Genomic DNA, 17,896 nt, shown 5'->3' with positions numbered 1-17,896 from the left:
TCTTGAAGAAACAAGCAACAACAAGCAACACCGAGCACTGAGCGAACGCGACAAGCTATTCACCCCCCCCCCCCCCTCTAGCTACTTTTGGTCCTAACAATGAGTGCCTTTCTTAACAAAAATCTTGATGAAAACATCTATATGATGCAACCAAATGGTTTCATCCTAAGCGATCAAGAGGATCTGGTATGCAAAATGAAAAGAACTATTTATGAACTTAAATAGGCATCTATGTTTTGGAACATTAGATTTGATCAAGTATTATAAAGACTTATGGTTAAGATCACAATCTAGATGAACCCAATGTCTATAAAATAAATTAAAGACAACAGGGTAGTTTTTCACGCGCTATATGTGGATAATATCTTGCTCATTAGGAATGACATAGGAGAATTAACATCAACTAACCATTGATTGACTCAATGTTTGACATGAAAGTTTGGGAGAAGCAAACTATGTCCTAGATATCTAAATCCTTCGAGATAGAAAGAATAAAAGAATTGCATTATCCCAAGCTTCGAATATTGATAAGATATTGATGAAATTTTCTATGTAAGATTCCAAGAAAGATCAAACACTTTTTAGGATCAATTCGATCCTACGTTTATGGGTAGTGCCCGTAAGGGTACCGTGTGCGGCTGTGCACACAATAATTTTTATTTTTTTTAATGATTTTTAAACTTCATAATTAGAGATTGAGTTATAATATTAAGTAATTTTTTTTTCCAAAACTTAGTACAAAAATTCATTTAACCTCATATTACAGTTAATATTCACCTAAATCATAGTAGCCTAAGTTTCATATTGATTCATTAGGGTAACAGATCAAATTTGCCAGTCTACTATAACGTGATTTACTATGTTTTAATTAGGGATGACAATTAGACGTGTTTAAGTCGGATTTGACCAATTTCAGAATCTGCTCTGCCAAAAAATAAATCCAAATCCGAACTCGTCCTGTTTAATTTTTTAACTTGTCCTGCTTTGATCCTACTTAAAATCTGACGGATCCATAATCGATTGGACCCGCTAACCCATTAAACTTATTATTATTATATATTTTATATTATATAATATAGATACAAAACATAATTATAATATATATATATATATATATATATATATATATATATATATATATATATTATAATTATGTTTTGTATCTAACCCGCCTCTAACCACCCGTTCAATAACTTTAGACCGATCTTATAACCCATCTAACCATATTTAAATCCGTCCCAAATAAAACAAATTTAATATGACGTCGGATTTAAACCCGACCATTACGATCCCTAATTTCAACCGACGGAAAATACTTGTTTTTTACCTCGCTACGTAATGATCAAATTTTCAATTGTGCGAAGAGCCCAGGACTTTTATGCTGACAACGTCTCCATGGATCGCCCAGGAAACGCGTGTCGAATGCGATACCGTTTCCCATATTCCTTGCTCTTCCGTTCCGCAAATCCGTGCCCTTTGAAATGCATCCCCATCCCCCGCTGCTCTGCTCTTCCTCCCATCGCCTCCATCCAAACGCCAATGATCGCCGTCACTTCCCCAGTGCTCCTCCCTTGTCACAGTATACGCCGCCTCCGCACGGCTCCTCTCCTCACTATCTCCTCCTCCCTCTTCGGTCGCCGCCATCGCTGGTCCACAGAACCCAAAACCTCCACTGGCCGCAACCTTGACCTCACAATTGACGCTGAGGTCATTGCAGCGCGTGTCTTAGCTGCAGGTACGCGCTTCCTACGCTCCTCGGAGGCGTCCGTCCGCGGTTTCCTCTCCGACGGCAGCGATGCCTTCCACGACCTCCAGACTTCGGTTAGAGTGGACAGCGCGCGCAACCGCGTCGTCTTCTCCTGCCGTCAATCGTCGATTGTCTTTGTCGCAAACCTGCTCCTCTGGAGCTTCGTTGCAGTTTTAGTTGCCAGGACTGTTCTTTGGCTGAGGTACGGATTCCGGTCGGGATGGAGATTGATAGGTTCAGAGGTGATTAGGAGGGATCGGAGCCTAGGAGGGAAGGAAGTAGTGGTGGGAAGGCGGCTGAGGAGGGGTAATAGGAACACGAAGAGTTTTAGGGTTTCAGCGAATCCTCTTTCAACTGTGAGAGGGTATGAACTACAAACATCGGATAATGAGGCCAGAACTTGGACAATGAAGCAAGAAAAGCTGCCCAACTGGTGGCCAGATCCAGTTCCTCCTCCTGTGATTAGCACAAGCAAGCAAGACTATCAGAGAGAAATTGATAGGCTCGTTCGAGGTAAGTGATTTTGTACTTTGGCCAAACATTTAAATAATTACCTATAGCTCGGTGTTTGGTTGCTTAATATATATAATTCAAATTAATACCCGAATATATGAATATTCAAGGTTTGTTTAATCAATGTGTGATGGTCGTGCTGGGGCTTATGCTAAAAAAATGTTGTGATATGATCATCATGTTCTTTGAGTCTTAAATTTGTGTATTGACATTAAAAAACTCTATCTAATATAACTGAAGATATATGAATGACTTGGGCATTGCTTGCAATGAAGTTTTTTAGAGCTCAATAACAGAATAAGATGAATATAGCTGACACCAGGTAGTCGGAAATTAGAATTCATATTGTTTATGGTCAATTATGAGTATAATAATTTCGCTTGTGTACATAATTCATTGAGGAAAAATACTGGAAGAGTTTGTATCATACTATTGAACATAAAGATGTAACTAAAGAGATGTTGTGACACAGGTAATAGATTGTTGATTTATCATAGATACATGTATAATGACAACTTGTTGATCTTATTAATTATCAGGGATGATCTTAATCTCTAGTTAGTATAGAAATGATTTAGTTAAGAAGGGATCAATTAGTGCTTAGCTTGGTCAAATAATAAGTAAATTCACTTGGGTGATATGTTTTTACTAATTCTTTAATTCAGCTAAGGTAACTTAAAGAAATTGTAAGTAATTTTTTGTGAAGCAACAACAACCACCACCACCAAGCCTTTATCCCATCCCACCAAGTGGGTCGGCTATAGAGATCTTCCTATGCTATTAGACTCGATCCTACTATATCCTCATTTATATTTAAATGAAATTTATCCTATTTTATCATTGTTAACCTAGTCTTCCTTGGTTTCTTTATTTTTTAATTAATGTACGTATTTGTCATGGTCTTACATCACATTTATAAGTCGCCTAGGTAAATGTTCATATTATCTTAAATGTGTTTCTTGAAGGTTACCCGCAATAGGTATAATCTTGATTTTCTCTCTAATGTTCTCATTTTTTATCTGTCCATCCTCGTATCTTCACACATCTATGTTAATATCCATATCTCTGCAACTCTCATATTTCATATGTTGACTTTATAGTCCAACATTGAACTCCATCTAACATAACAGTTTTAATTATTGTTTTGTAAGACTTCCCTTTAAGCTTTAGAGGTATCTTATGATCACAAAAAAAACACTTGATGCCTTCCTCTATTTCAACTATCCTACTTGTATCCTATGTAAAACATCTTTATGAATCCTTCCATCATTTTGTAAAAACAATCTTAGATACTTAAAAATTTCAGCAATAGATAATTTATCGCCTCCTATCTTAACAATTGTCTTTCTATGTCTTCTACTACTAAATTTAAATTTTATATATTCTGTCTTTACTTTATTAAATCTAAAACCTTTAACTTCCAATATATTTAGCATTAACTCACCACGTGTCTCATTGACCAAAACAATGTCATTTGCAAACAATATACACCATGACAACGTGTCTTGGATGTGTCTAGTAAGTTCATCCATAATTAGTGTAAAAAGATATGAATGTAGAGTTAATTCTTGATGTAACCCTATTTTTGTAAGATACGCTTTGGTTAATCCACTTGGAGTCTTCACTCATGTCATTACATTCTCATATAATTCTCTATATAATTTCTTTCGGACTATGTCATAAGCTTTTCTTAGTCAATAAATATCATGTGTAGCCTTACTTCTTTTACTAGTACTCTTTAATCAATTATCTGATAAGATGCATAGCTTTTATCTTTGACCTTTTAAGCATAAATCTAATTGATTTTCGGTCACCTTAATCTTCTTTCGTAATTATTTTTCTATCACACTTTATTAGATTTTCGGTCACCTTAGTCTTCTTCTGTAATTATTTTTCTATCACACTTTCCTAAAGTTTTGTAGTGTGACCCTATTAGTTTAATGTCCCTATAATTCACACAATTTTGTACATCTTTTTTGTTTTTATATAGGGGACTAACATACTTACTCTTCACTGATCACACATTTTCTTTGTTTTCAATAACATTTTCTTTGTTTTCAATATTAGGCTAAATAACTTTATAAGCTATTCAATATCATGCTTTCCTAGGTAATTCCATCCGATCTAATCATTTTTTTTCATTTTTCATTCCATTTAACGCTTCTTCTACTTTTGAAATTTGAATTATCCAATAAAAATTTTAAATTTTTTACTTAAATTTCATAAGTTCAGTTGGTCACCTACAACTTCATTAAAAAGGTGATGAAGCTTTTTTATTTTCTAATCCTTCACTATTATCCTATTGGATTCATCTTTAATACATCTTAGATAAGCTCCCTTATTTTTCTATCTCTTTCTTTAGCTATTCTATAGATATCTCTTTCCACTTCTTTATATCAAGCTGTCGATACATTCGAAAGCTTCATTCTTTGCTTCACTTACTACTTTCTTAAACTTTTCTTGGTTACCACATACATTTTCAAGTTTGTTTTGTGCTTTTAGGTGTACACTAACTTATGAACACCTCTTTTTTTCCCTTAGTTTCTCTTGTATTTTCTCATTTCACCATCAAGATTTTTTATTTAGTGGTGCTTGTTCTCTTGACTCAGTGAGTATGCTCTTGGTCACTATTTTCAAATATGATGTACCATGTAGTATTTGAGTTACCATACATTTCTCCTAATACTTGTGTTTCTATCCTCTCCTAAAGATATTTTACTTTGCATCCTTTAACTTCCACCCTTCTCCTCTTGATCCTAGGAGTTATGCACATTTTCCTTTTATGGATACTATGATTGAGGCGCATACTAGCATCACTAATCTAAATTGGGTGGTTAAAATTTCTCTAGTAATCTTGCAATCTTTACAAATTTTTCCATTTCTTTTCCTACAATAAGAAAGTTGATTTATGACTTATTGTTCTTACTTTTGAATGTAATCAAATGTTTTTTCTTCTTAAAAAATGTATTAGTTGTTATAAGTTTATATGCTATTGCGAAATCGAATATTATTTGTCCTTCTTCATTTCTTATTCCAAAACTAGAGCCTCTATGCATCCTATAATATTCCTTATATCTTATTCCTATGTGTCAATTTATATCTCCTCCTATTATCTCATCTAGGTCTTCACAAAGTCTATATTTGGTTTCTTCATCTAATCTCACTTGAGGTGCATACATATTAATTACATTAATAGTTTCTTTTGCTACCACTATCTTGAGAGTTGTAATCCTATGTCTCTTTCTAATTACTCTTACTAATTCGTCTTTTAACGAATTATCTACTATAATCGCTATTCTATTTCTCTTTTTACTCTTTTCTTTCTTGTGTATCATAACTTAAAATATGAGTTCTCTATCATATTTGTCTTCTCTCCTACCAATTAAATATAAAATAGTAATTATTTTTCCTTATCATCGTATCTACTACCTTTATTGTTTTATCAATAATCGGTCTTACATTCCATATTCCAAATTTGAGACAACAAATATTTGTATAATGCCTATTCTTATCCAACATAGGTAGGGGTGAGCAAAAGTTCGGTTAAATCGAACAAACCGACCGAATTGATCAAATTTTTAAATTCGGTTCAATTATTTCAGAATCTCGTTTTTTTTTAAATTGGTTTATTCGGTTAGTTCATTCAAGTTTGGTTTTAAAATTTCTTATTTGGTCAAACTGAATAAACCAAAATATAAAACGAACATGTAAAAAAATTGGTTATGATGAATTCGGTTTAAGCATTATTGTGATTTATGATGAATATTAGTTCTAATTAGAAAAATTCAGTTACTTCCATTTTTGATCGAATTAACCGATATTTTATTGGTTCGGTTTGTTTGGTTTTTATTTAAAAATTCGGTCGGTTTAGTTAGTTTGAAAAAATTTGATTTGTTTGGTTTCGTTTAATGGTTCAGTTCAATTTTAACCAAATACTCATCCTTAAATATGACTTCGCCCATGACGAGCCCGCCATGACCGGTCCCAAGTCCGGATAAAGGAGGAGGGTTGCATTAGGTTGCCAACCACCATTAAACTAAGACAAATGATCAATGAATGGACTCAGTCTTAAACATAGAGTGTGAGAATTTTTGCATATTGAATACTATACTTAAGTTCTCATAGAGATGTAGTGGTCATTGTCATGATGTTGTGGTTGGACCTTACAAGGTGTTCGGAACAACTTAGTATTAGTACAATAGTGTGATGAACTCATACATGACATTGCTTATATTTTAACGTTGGTTGACAACCTAACGCATCATTCCTTTATCGGCCATGACAGAGTATTAGTCATGAGCGGAGTTTGTAGTGATTTATTGTGCTTCATATTTTTTCCACCTGAAGTTTCCTCAATCAAAATTGAAGAACCATTTTTTAATGGGAGTGACGAACTTTTTTGTGACAAATACTTATGATAAACAAAATTAAAAGAAATTGAAAGATAGAAAGTAGAATCTATCTTTGGTATTGCAATCAATAAAGAGAATTGATCAAATTGTTTAATAAACATCTACATAAATGAGGCAAAATGTGGTGCGAAAAGGAATTAATAATTTGTTAGCAAAACAAGGAAATAAAAACTCTAGTGTCAACTTCAAGGAAAACAAGAGATGTTAAATAAAGAAAATAACAAATTTCCTAAAGTCAGGTAACTAAGGACAACAAGATAAATGCAAAACTATTATGGAATTATAAACTTAAAACTACTTCAATCTTGAAGTAAATGGGAGGACGGAGGAAGATTTACGAATTAAAAAAATTCCATTTTCACCCATGACTTATGTTACATTACACCTTTGCTTGCCTCAATTTTGGTTATTTATACGTGACCATGAATTTCGGTGTTTGCACCGTAGGTGAGTTTATTGTTGATCTTCAAACCCTATATGGTGTAATGTGATTACATAGTGTGTAAATCAAGATCTATACCTTCAATAGTTGCATGGAGGAAGAAAGTTTGAGATGTGCGAGATAAGTGAGAGGCATGAGGCATAGCTACTGCATTTGTTTGGGAGGTAAGTGAAAATATATGAGGGGCAAGGGTTATGTGTAATATTATTCATGAATATTATAGAGAGGAAATTGAATTTTTCCCTAAACATAGTACTAGAGTCGCCTCCTTCTCTCTCATGTAACCCATCGTACTTTTTTTGTCAAGCATTTGCATGTAAGCTAGTTCACCTTTGTCTCTCTACTCTTCCCTTTGTTTGCATGAACCCTTCTCTAGGATGAATTCTTGACTAGCAACACTGAACCTTGCTTTATCCCAGTTGGCTCTTAGCTAAAGGTTGACGCAGCCCTCCCTTTTCCCTGTGCAATTTAAGGCTAACAAGTCACTCTTCCCTATACAACCAGGCGAAAACGACCCTCTGCCTCGTAAAACTTGAGGTTGACGTGTTTCTCTTCCCTATGTGATGTGAGGCCAATGCAACTCTCTTCCCTGCATAATGTGAGGTTGGCACAACCATTTCCTATGCAATGCGAAGCCAATGTGACTTTCTTCCTTGCATGACAAAATGCAAATATGACCCTCCTCTATTCATGCGGGACCAACATGACCCTCCATGCATGCATTTGTTGTAGTCTAGTCATCAATCCTCCTTGTCTGAGCTTTATCTATGTTCACCATTTTACAAAGCTAAGTTGGATTTCTCCTTCCTCTACATGCATCATTTTGCAAAGACCTTAACTTGGATTTCTCCTCTCTCCATGTGCATCATTCTATGGATCTCAAAACGGATTTGTACTCTTTCTTCCTTGCATGACAAAATGCAAATATGACCCTCCTCTATTCATGCGGGACCAACATGACCCTCCATGCATGCATTTGTTGTAGTCTAGTCATCAATCCTCCTTGTCTGAGCTTTATCTATGTTCACCATTTTACAAAGCTAAGTTGGATTTCTCCTTCCTCTACATGCATCATTTTGCAAAGACCTTAACTTGGATTTCTCCTCTCTCCATGTGCATCATTCTATGGATCTCAAAACGGATTTGTACTCCTTTACTCTCTTTGTGTGTGCACTTTCATGAATCTCTAGCTTAATACTCTTCTCAAGCCAAATTAGTCATTTCTTTGTGTGTCTCATTCCACGTGCATCTTAAACTTTGTCTATCCTCTCTTTGCACAAATCATTCTATCGACCTCAAGTAGGATTAATCCTCCTCTCACCACATGCATCATTTTGCGAACCTCAAACCAGTTTAATTCTACTTTGTTTGTGTGTAATTTTGCAAATATATCAATTGATTATATTTTTGAGTAGTGATCTCTTTTGAATATTCGAATGAGCTTGAGGGGTTGTTAGGGTGATATGTGAAAATACGCAAGGAGAAAGGGGTACATGCAATATCCCCTATTCATCAATAATATTTAAAGTAGAGAGGGCTATCTAGGGTTCAAAACCTAATTTTTTCCCCCTTAACAACATTAAACCAGTGGCTCATAGGATCGAAAACAGACACAAAGCCTTAATTTAACTTTTTTTTTCCCATAGAAATTTTATGATTTTCCCTATTAATCATAAGATATTGAGCATGCTTTGATACCAAAAAAATAAAATGGTACTAATCAGTAGGAAATAGCGTGATTAAATCCATATATAGTGCACTAATCAGATAATATCCCATGTGGACTGAACTATATTTGCTAACAAGAATTAGCAAATTTTAATAAAGTGAATTTTACAACAGTTTGTTTTATACTGGTTATTATATCTTACAGTTTGAAATTATATTGAGTGGACAAATTGATCATTCTTTGAGATTTTGCATTCAGTTTTTGATCAACATACATGAGCTTCTTTTACTTCCATTTGATCTGTTTAATCTCTAAAATTATAACTTGGGAATTTCTGAACTGATCCTTCAATAATTTTGGGGTTTAGCAGTATGTATTTGATTATCTTGACTTCAAAAAAATGTTCTATTTCATCATGAGTTATTCCCACTCAAGATATTGTGATTTCCATTAGTTTGTGTATATTCATTTTTGTTGTTATATCCTAGGATATTTCCTTTCAAATATGTTATGAAATTTGATGACATGTACTTACATAGATCTGACTTTTAGTAAGGTATTTACTTATCTTTTATCTTTTTTTGTAGGTAAATCCTTATTCTATCCTGGAAATGTGTTGGTTCAAGTTTTTCTTATGCTATTCCTAAATCAACGAACATTTATTTTTGTCAGATATAATGGATTATAGAATGAGCGGGAAGGACTATAGATATGATGATATGATCCAAGTTAGTGTTCTTAGACCTATTTAAGATTTGTATTATATGGTGTTGACTTTCCTCTGTAGTGTTTAACATACTTGCTCTTAATGAATCAGTGGCATCTTAAGTGCAAGTATCTTTGGTTTTCATTTAAAGTACATCTTTTTTTTCTTTTATATAAAACTGCTCTAGAATTAACAAGGTCAGAAATTGTAACCTCCACATCTGTTCTTTGCAATTTAATTGAAAGAAAAGTATATGTATTGACCAAGTATCATTAGATAATAAATTTATGAACAGAGAAATGTTGTGTTTTCTTGCGAGTTCTTATAATAGTATTAGTAGCCAATCTTGCAATTTAAATATATAATTTCAGAATTTTGAAAATGTTGTGTCCACTGGATTTTCACAATTTACTATGCTTCTAAGCCGTTGTTGGGTTCTCATCGTCTATTGGATTAATTTTAGCAGCTTTATGAAAGACTGATTATATACCTTCCAACTATTCTACTTTGAGCAAAAGAGTTTAAACGTGATGGTCATTTATCTTTGCATCAGAAGTTATCTGCCCAACCTGACCTGAACACCCCTAGATGAGTATATACTGAAAGAAGGACAAAAAGGTGATTTCCATTCATCCTTGTCCTCACTCTTCGATCTTTTTGCTACTTTCTAATATCCATGGGCTATTCTAAGCAAGTTCCTCTCCTTTGTGATCTCTCTCAGTGACATTCATGCTCTTGCTCCCTGAGGCGCTTTCATCCTCCATATAAAAAACTCCAACCTTGTTGATTGCCACCACTTCACTTAGCACGCTCAGTCCTACATTTAATTTGAGTTGGGCACCTCAAGAACCTTGAAACCAGTATGCTCCACCATCGTGTCAGAGAAGCCTCTTCTTTCATCGTGATCGCATAATCTTCCTCCTTTCCTTTTATTAGCCTGTAAGTTTTATATGAGAATTTGTAAGATTGCAGTTGTTTGCTTTCTTTCTTGTTCCCCAATTTATGATCCATGGTATGCTGCTAAAGCAGTTCCAATCATTGTCACGTTTCTCTGACCAGGGTAGATTTTCTCTACTGGTCAGTGGGAAGATGCATATTTTGAAGGGTCAAGCAAGACTTGGTCTCAATATATATGGGAATTAGCTCAGGTTTATAGTTTCAGGGGTAGTCATGAAAAGTTGTAGAAAAAAACATATTGGCCAATGCCATTATAAGACCTGCTGCTGTCACTCTCATCTCCCTGCACCCTTATTGTGCTTCCATTCCAAGAGTTTGATCTACTATCCTTGAATCCAGGCTAAGTAGGCCATGCTACTAGTAGAGCTATTAGTTATTTGCTGGCAAATGTGCAGTTGACATTGTATCAGTCTGTGAATGCTGAGTAGATGGTGTTAATGCAGTCCCTCACCATGACTGTGATCTTGGAAAATTTTGATTTATAGGTATTTGGCAAGCACCTCTAGTGGAGGAACAGGTGTTCCAACCTTGTTGCAGGTCTCATTCCTTGATGATAGTCAATTGCTTGGTACCGATCATGGTTTCGTCTCAGCTGATGTAGGCTTGATGTATCATTGTGAACCAATGCCATCATGAGGGACATGGAACACCACCATGTTGGGCATGCTATCTCATGCCATGATATGTGAAGGTTATCTCAGTGGGAAGCATGGGGAAGGTCTGATGCTGAGACCAACAAGAAACATCTCTGCAAGTGATATTCTTGTACAGATAGCTGGTATGCGACATCCTTCTTCCTCCTTTCTAACACCACTGCACCATGTTGACACAGTTGAGCTGATCTGATACACCAGTATTTTAAAACTTGGTGTGTCATTTCTTTATTAATATCTTCGAAGATTGATAATGGGAATAATCCGGACCTGAAACTAGGAGATATCAAGAGGGTTGTGGGAGATGAACAAAAATGAGAAGGATCTCTGTAGCATAAGTGCTTCGGTGTCGATGAATGAGATTATGGGGAGAGGAAGAAGATAATTCTCATGGCCTTAATAGCTAATAGAATAGATAAGCGTTATTTGGGTTATGAGCAATCTGGTAAATTAGGATAGCCCTAGTGGGTAATGGAGTGGTCAGGTGCAGCCGTAAGCTCATGTTGGCAAAATGTAACGTAACTTTCTCAGAGGGTAAAAACACAGTTTATTTGTTCCCTCAAAGTATATATATTCTTCTTAAAGACAGCTATCAGAATGTTGTTGCAAAATAAAAATAAGATTGAAAACTGCTATGCAAAAGGATGTCTCCTGGTTAGACAGAAGCATTCATTGTCATAAACTTTGAAGCATAGAATGTGCATATTGCTGCTTGACCTATCTGCTGGAAGAGTTATGGATTCCTTCTTTGATGCAGCTTCGTGAGCTATGCAAGGTATCTGGTGTGAAGGTCTCATTTGAAACAGCTAATGCACGGGATTCTTTTTATCGGGCATCAGTAGACTTTGTTTTAAATTGTTGCAGCAGGTAATTTGTGATGGCTTATCAGTGTTAGTTTGCTGATAATAATTCTTTTACTATTTTTTGTGGGAAGATCTTTTCCAGGTGATCATTTATCAGATTTCATCTTTAGATATCTGAGACTTTGATTTCCTATATAGAAAACAATATAGAGCAATAATACCAAGTGAGAAACCTCAAGTTGGTGACGAGGATGCAAGACAATTCATTGCTGGACTTGCTGATAATATTGGACTTACCAATTCACGTGCTGCTACACTTGTAAGTGCAGCTGTTGCAGCTCGCACACGTTCATGTTTTTTGCAATGTTGGGTGAGTTCTCTGTTTTTAGTGTTACATTTGTATTCATAGAGCATATTTTATGGCCATTTAGCGTACACATGATATCTCATGCCTCTTTAGATTCAGCTTTGTAATATTGAATCTGTATGATTTAGGCATTGGAAGTTCAAGGAAAGCGATCTGAAGCACTGGAGGAACTGTCAAAGCTTTGTCTTATCCACCTGGCATTTCCACCAGAGGAGAACTCGGTAAGCTGGCGCTTGTCTATTTTCCATCCATTTTCAGTTTGTTCTTTCCTTATTTCCTCAAGGTAGTATAAACTACTTGTCACTCATTCTCTGACTTTATGTTGTTCTTTTTAATATTTCAATTTCTTGTTCTAAATGAATAACTAATTACCTATGATGTTATATATTTCTTTCATCTTCATCAGTGGTTAATCGATCCTATGCCTCTAAGCAATGTACTAAATTCTGGTGGAGATAACATACAGGAACCTATCAAACTTATACTAAATTTGCCTTTGTATATGAATGTCAAATAGCACAAAGAGAGATTTTTGTTAAATTACAAGGCTGTGTATGAATACTCTGAAAGTGGCTGCAATTACTGTCAAATTGCAATCATTGCATTAGTTCAGATATACATATTTTAGCCTTGAAGGTCGCAGCATTGACTACATTACTCACTTCATGTCAAGACAAAATAAATCAGAAGGAGACCTTTACAAAACCCTTACTTTACTACTTGAGATCAGATGTGTCCATGTTGACATATCAGGATGAAGGGTATGCACTCATGATCTTTCTTCAGATTTGTGGCTTCATAAATCATAATATAACTTAGAAACAATCTTATATATCCCGTGCCATGTTAACACTAATGATGGTTAATCACTTTTATACACATTGTCTTAGTTTTTTGTGATATGTTGGCAGCGGACAGTTATGGACATCTTTACTACAGGATCTTTGTTCTGTTCCATTTTAGTGTAAGGATGGTTAACAACTTGCTGAAAAAAACTATATATAAGTGAGCATATAACATAGAAGTAAACCATATGAAATATATCTGCAATGTGAAGTTGCAGCTCTTTCCAGTGTCCAACGTATATATCCTGCCAAAGTTTTTACATTATGTTCTCAATTGAGGCTCTATGGCTTTAAATTACATATACTATCATATATATCATTAAATTTTCTACACAGATCTGATCATGATGTGTTCTATTCTATAAAAGAACAATTCCCTGTCACTTTTTCACAAGATGCTGGAACTTTTTTGTTTGGTTGTTGGTCATTTTTTCATGATCTTTATTTTTATCATTTTTGCTTTTTTTGAGTAGTGTGCATTTCATTGGTTTAAACTCTTGTGCCATTTCGTTCTTTTGTTCAGTGTTTGTTGCTTTGTTGTGATAGTATTTATTTACATTTCAGATGACATGTACTTTAGACACCAATAAATGCTCCAGTTAAGTGATATAAAACTATGACAAACACACATATCAAACGAGGGAGAGATAGACCAAAAAAGACTTGGTTAGCAATAATAAAATAAGATAAAATTTATTTAAGTATAAATAATGATATAATAGGAGATAGAATTCCATGACGTAAAAGAATGCCGACACCACCTAGTGGGATAAAGCTGGGTTGTTGTTATTGTATGGTTGTTTTATTGCAGTAGATTGCTACTTTTCACATTTGATTAAACAATACATAAATGAAATTTTAATTTTACTGAGATAAATACTATCCTAGGCTTCCCTTGTATGTTCTTTTCAATATTAGTAAGGAAATGCTTATTGATTATAGATGCTATAACTAGCACTGGCTGGTTGATTGATCGAAATGATGAGATTTTTTTGTATAAAACCAATTATAACAGATAAATCAAATAAAAATTGATGATTAACATAGATTAAAGAAAAAGTATGTTCTACCAAATGCTTTATTCATGCATAGTTCACTGTAATCAGACATGAGTTTTAGATAGAGTGAAGAATTACAGATGTTAACAAAAACAAGCAAGATCTGATATTCATACAAGCTCTGCAGTAAAAGGTTCATGAAGATTTTTAATTGTATCTTGGGTATTGGCCGTTCTACAATTGCCTTTTCATCTGACAATTCCAATTATTTTAACTATATTCATGTAAGTACACAGTGAGAGGGACAGTTGCAAAGAAGTGAATGTGGAATAAATTTTGTTGTAGTATTCTGTCTTCTTGTTTCCCTAATAGTAGGTGTTGGTTTAGTTATTGCTAAGTATTTTTCTGGGGGAAGACAAGTATAACAGTAGGGTTCCCCTGTTGAAACTGGTGGTGAATATAGATCTGAATCATGAAAATTTAATTTCCTATGTGAAGTTACTAGAAAACTACTGTGAAATTTATAAATTGATTCACTCGTATATAGATCAATTACTTCATGTTTGAACGTTTGATGGATATTTGACATTATCATCATGACTTTCTTGTGAGGTTCATAATTTCTTTTATTCCTGACCTTGCAATAATTATATAAATAATTGCAGGCAGAAATGGAGATGGTAGGTAGCGGTCTCAGAAGACACTTGAGCACTGAACAAAGGAAGCACTTATTTAGTCTGTATAAAAAAGTTTGTGTTGCTGATAGTTACAGATCTATAATGGAAGCTCTATCTTTGGTAAGCATACCTCTCTGTTTAATATCACCTTAAAACATGAAAAAAAATTGGTGCTACTGCTGTGGAATTTATGAGGCTTAATCCTCATGACATGAGAGGATACATTTATTTCTCCATGCTCATCTTTGATGAAAAGGCTAAGATAAATATACTTTAGTCTTAAGGCTTTTTTCACATATATCCTAAATATTGATCTGTAATTTACACAGTTGAAGATTTGAGGATAAATTAGGGAAAAAATATATTTTTTACAAGTTTGTTTAATTTTTAAAGGCTGTTTTGAATTTTCAACAGTTTGTTATGATTTTTAGAAATAAGGCATTTATTTAGACAAACTGATGTTTGTAGAAAGGGGCTAGATTCTATGTAATCTTCATTATCCTTGATTTATGATTTTACCCATCTTCGTGAGAGTTTGAGATTAGTTTGGTGCTTGCTTATCTATTTTGTTTTCGGACATTTTCATGCTGCATTAGTAACTCAAACTGATGGGATATGTTTGTGACGAGTTTGTATAATAGTGAAAAATAAAAATTGTACAGATTTTGAAGCAAATTAGTAACGTGGATGGATTATGCTTATTAGTTAGCCTCTGGAACTATTGCGCTTATTTGCAAGTGTTCCAGCATATTTCTAATCTGTTCACCCATCATTTCAGGAGCATTTGCCTTCCGAACCCGAGGCTTAAGCTTTTCCCCGGAAGATTTTTGCAGCATTTCTTGGATAATGTTGATCAAAATTTTGATACAGCACATCCAAATTGAGATGAAATATGAATATGCGTAAATTATGCGATAAGTAATTGTATATTGCTGCTCCGATTTTTTTTTTTATTTATTTTTTATTATTTTTTTAAAATCTACTCGTGCTGGAAGACTTGATAGTCAAAGACATGACACAGGTTTACAATGTAACATATAGTGACTGGGGAATCCGAACGCGGACGTCGTCTTGATTTCTTTTTTGAATATTTATACATCGAAGATGATTATAGGATCCATTTGATGTATCATACGCAATCTCTAATTATTAAAACCTTTTATTTGCAGAACTTGGACTTATTCCTGATTGAATGATATCTTTCCATCTTGTTTTGTTACTTTTGTAGATTATTTTGTTCGGCTTCAATCTTGAACTCCGTGTTGGTTGTTATATTTAGATTCCGTTCTATTTCTCCGGTATAAAAATTTGTACAAGTACAGAACTTAACCTAGCTATCCATGTGCTCTATTGAAGTTAAACTTGGATTGCAAACGATATTTAATATTATTAATTCAAGTTGTTTTTCAAAAGTTAAACTTAGATTGGAAATGATATTTAACATTTTTACTCCAAATTTAATCGATATGATTTTTCTAAGTTAAAGCATATTACAGAAGTTGATTAAATATCTATTTCAAAGATTGACTTCTAGGTTAAACACGACGAGACACTAGGCCTTCTTGGTTATGGGATCAGCCTTTCAAAGAAATTAGATATTTAATTTCTTATAGTAACCTTAGGTTTAACTACATAGATCACAATAGAAACACAAGATCGAAACACAAAATTGAAATACAAAATCGATAGCATGAAATCGAAATATAAAATCTTTAGCCTCTTGTGTTGGTATTTCAGAATCTATATAAAGAAAACTAACTAATTAATTTGAAGCGGAAACAATTAGTTAGTTATACCTTTCTTTATAGCTAAAGACTTCTTGATCTTCTGTTATATTCCTCTCCTCGTCTTGGACGTTGTGTGGGCAACGATCTACCAAGATAGAATTCATCCGAATCACTTCTTCTCCTCCAAGATTCTCGAGCCACCAAGGGATGCCAAAATAGGAAACTTTCTTTTTCTTCTTCTTCTCTTCCAAGTAGACGACCATCAAGGAAAAGGAACTTCTTGATGTGCCGCCGGCCTTGAGAGAACGAAAATAAGGAGCAAGGGAAGAAGCAAGGGCCGACCACACAAGAATCAAGAGAGGAGACTAAGGTTATGTTTTCATGAAGGCTCACTCTCCCTCTCTTTTATAATCCTTGCTTAAGGCAAAAAATGAAAGTTTTAAAACAAAATTAAAACTTCCTTTTAATCCTTGCTAATGACTAAAAAGGAAAATTTTAAAATAAAAAATTAAAACTCTCTCTTAAACAATACATGGTCGACCACACAAAAACAAAAAAAAGGAAAGATTTAAAACAATTAAAATCTCTATCTTTTTAAATTTCCTATTGTACATGGCAATAAAGGAAAATTTTAAAAATGAATCTCTCTCTTTTAAAACATGTAGACAACTAAAAAAAAGGAAAGATTAATTAAAACTTCTCTTTTTAAATCATGGTTACAAAAAAAGAAAGTTTTATCAAAAATTAAAATTTCTCTTTTAAAAATTATAGATATCTACAAATAAAGAAGGATTTTAATAAAATTAAAATATCTTTTTAATCTTTTGTAGATAGCTACAAAAGGAAAAAAATTTAAAATTTTAAAACTCTCTTTTAAAACATGACTATAAAAGGAAATTTTAAAATTAAAATTTCTCTTTTAAATCCCTTCATGAATGGCTACAAAAGGAAAATTTTTAACAAAATAAAATCTACCTTTAATCTTAGTGGTGTGGCCGACCCCATGCTTGGACACCAAGCATGGTTTGGCCGACCACCTCTTGGACTCCAAGTTGATGCTTCGCTGGTCCCCTTGCTCCAAGCAAGGATGTGTCCGGCCCATTACTTGGATAAGAAATGAATTTGGTGGATACAAGGATTTATAGAGGCTATAACAGGGGCCGAGAGGAGAAATTGGTTTTGGTCTCCGATGAGTTTGAGCTTCCCGTGTTCGCCCCGAACACCCAACTCAAGTTCATCAATAATAACTCATACCACTAAAGAGTTATTATTGAACTACCGCACCAATCCCATATTACATTATGAGCTCCTTCTTATTATGAGTGTGTTAATCTCCCTGTGTTTAAGATATCGAATGTCCATTAATCAAATGAGCTACTG

At 34.1% G+C, this 17,896-nt stretch overlaps 1 protein-coding gene across 2 annotated transcripts; it reads left to right on the top strand.

The window, feature by feature from the left end:
• Window positions 1-1,323: 1,323 nt before the first annotated feature.
• Window positions 1,324-15,957, top strand: LOC122051073. Of its 2 annotated transcripts, none has more exons than XM_042612012.1 (7): window positions 1,324-2,260; window positions 9,456-9,511; window positions 11,857-11,966; window positions 12,113-12,272; window positions 12,398-12,490; window positions 14,778-14,909; window positions 15,568-15,957. In XM_042612012.1, the coding sequence occupies exons 1-7, from the start codon at window positions 1,339-1,341 to the stop codon at window positions 15,595-15,597; spliced, it is 1,503 nt and encodes a 500-aa protein (XP_042467946.1). In that variant the 5' UTR covers window positions 1,324-1,338; the 3' UTR covers window positions 15,598-15,957. The 2 variants fall into 2 exon arrangements, with proteins under 2 accessions (XP_042467946.1, XP_042467945.1); XM_042612011.1 differs by having other exon boundaries at window positions 12,101-12,272.
• The last annotated feature ends 1,939 nt before the right edge of the window (window positions 15,958-17,896 follow it).

The sequence above is a fragment of the Zingiber officinale genome, chromosome 3A (genome assembly GCF_018446385.1).
Source record: "Zingiber officinale cultivar Zhangliang chromosome 3A, Zo_v1.1, whole genome shotgun sequence".
Classification (NCBI taxonomy): Eukaryota; Viridiplantae; Streptophyta; class Magnoliopsida; order Zingiberales; family Zingiberaceae; genus Zingiber; species Zingiber officinale.
Note: the sequence above shows the minus strand (reverse complement) of the source record. Positions and strands in the feature narration are given on the sequence as shown.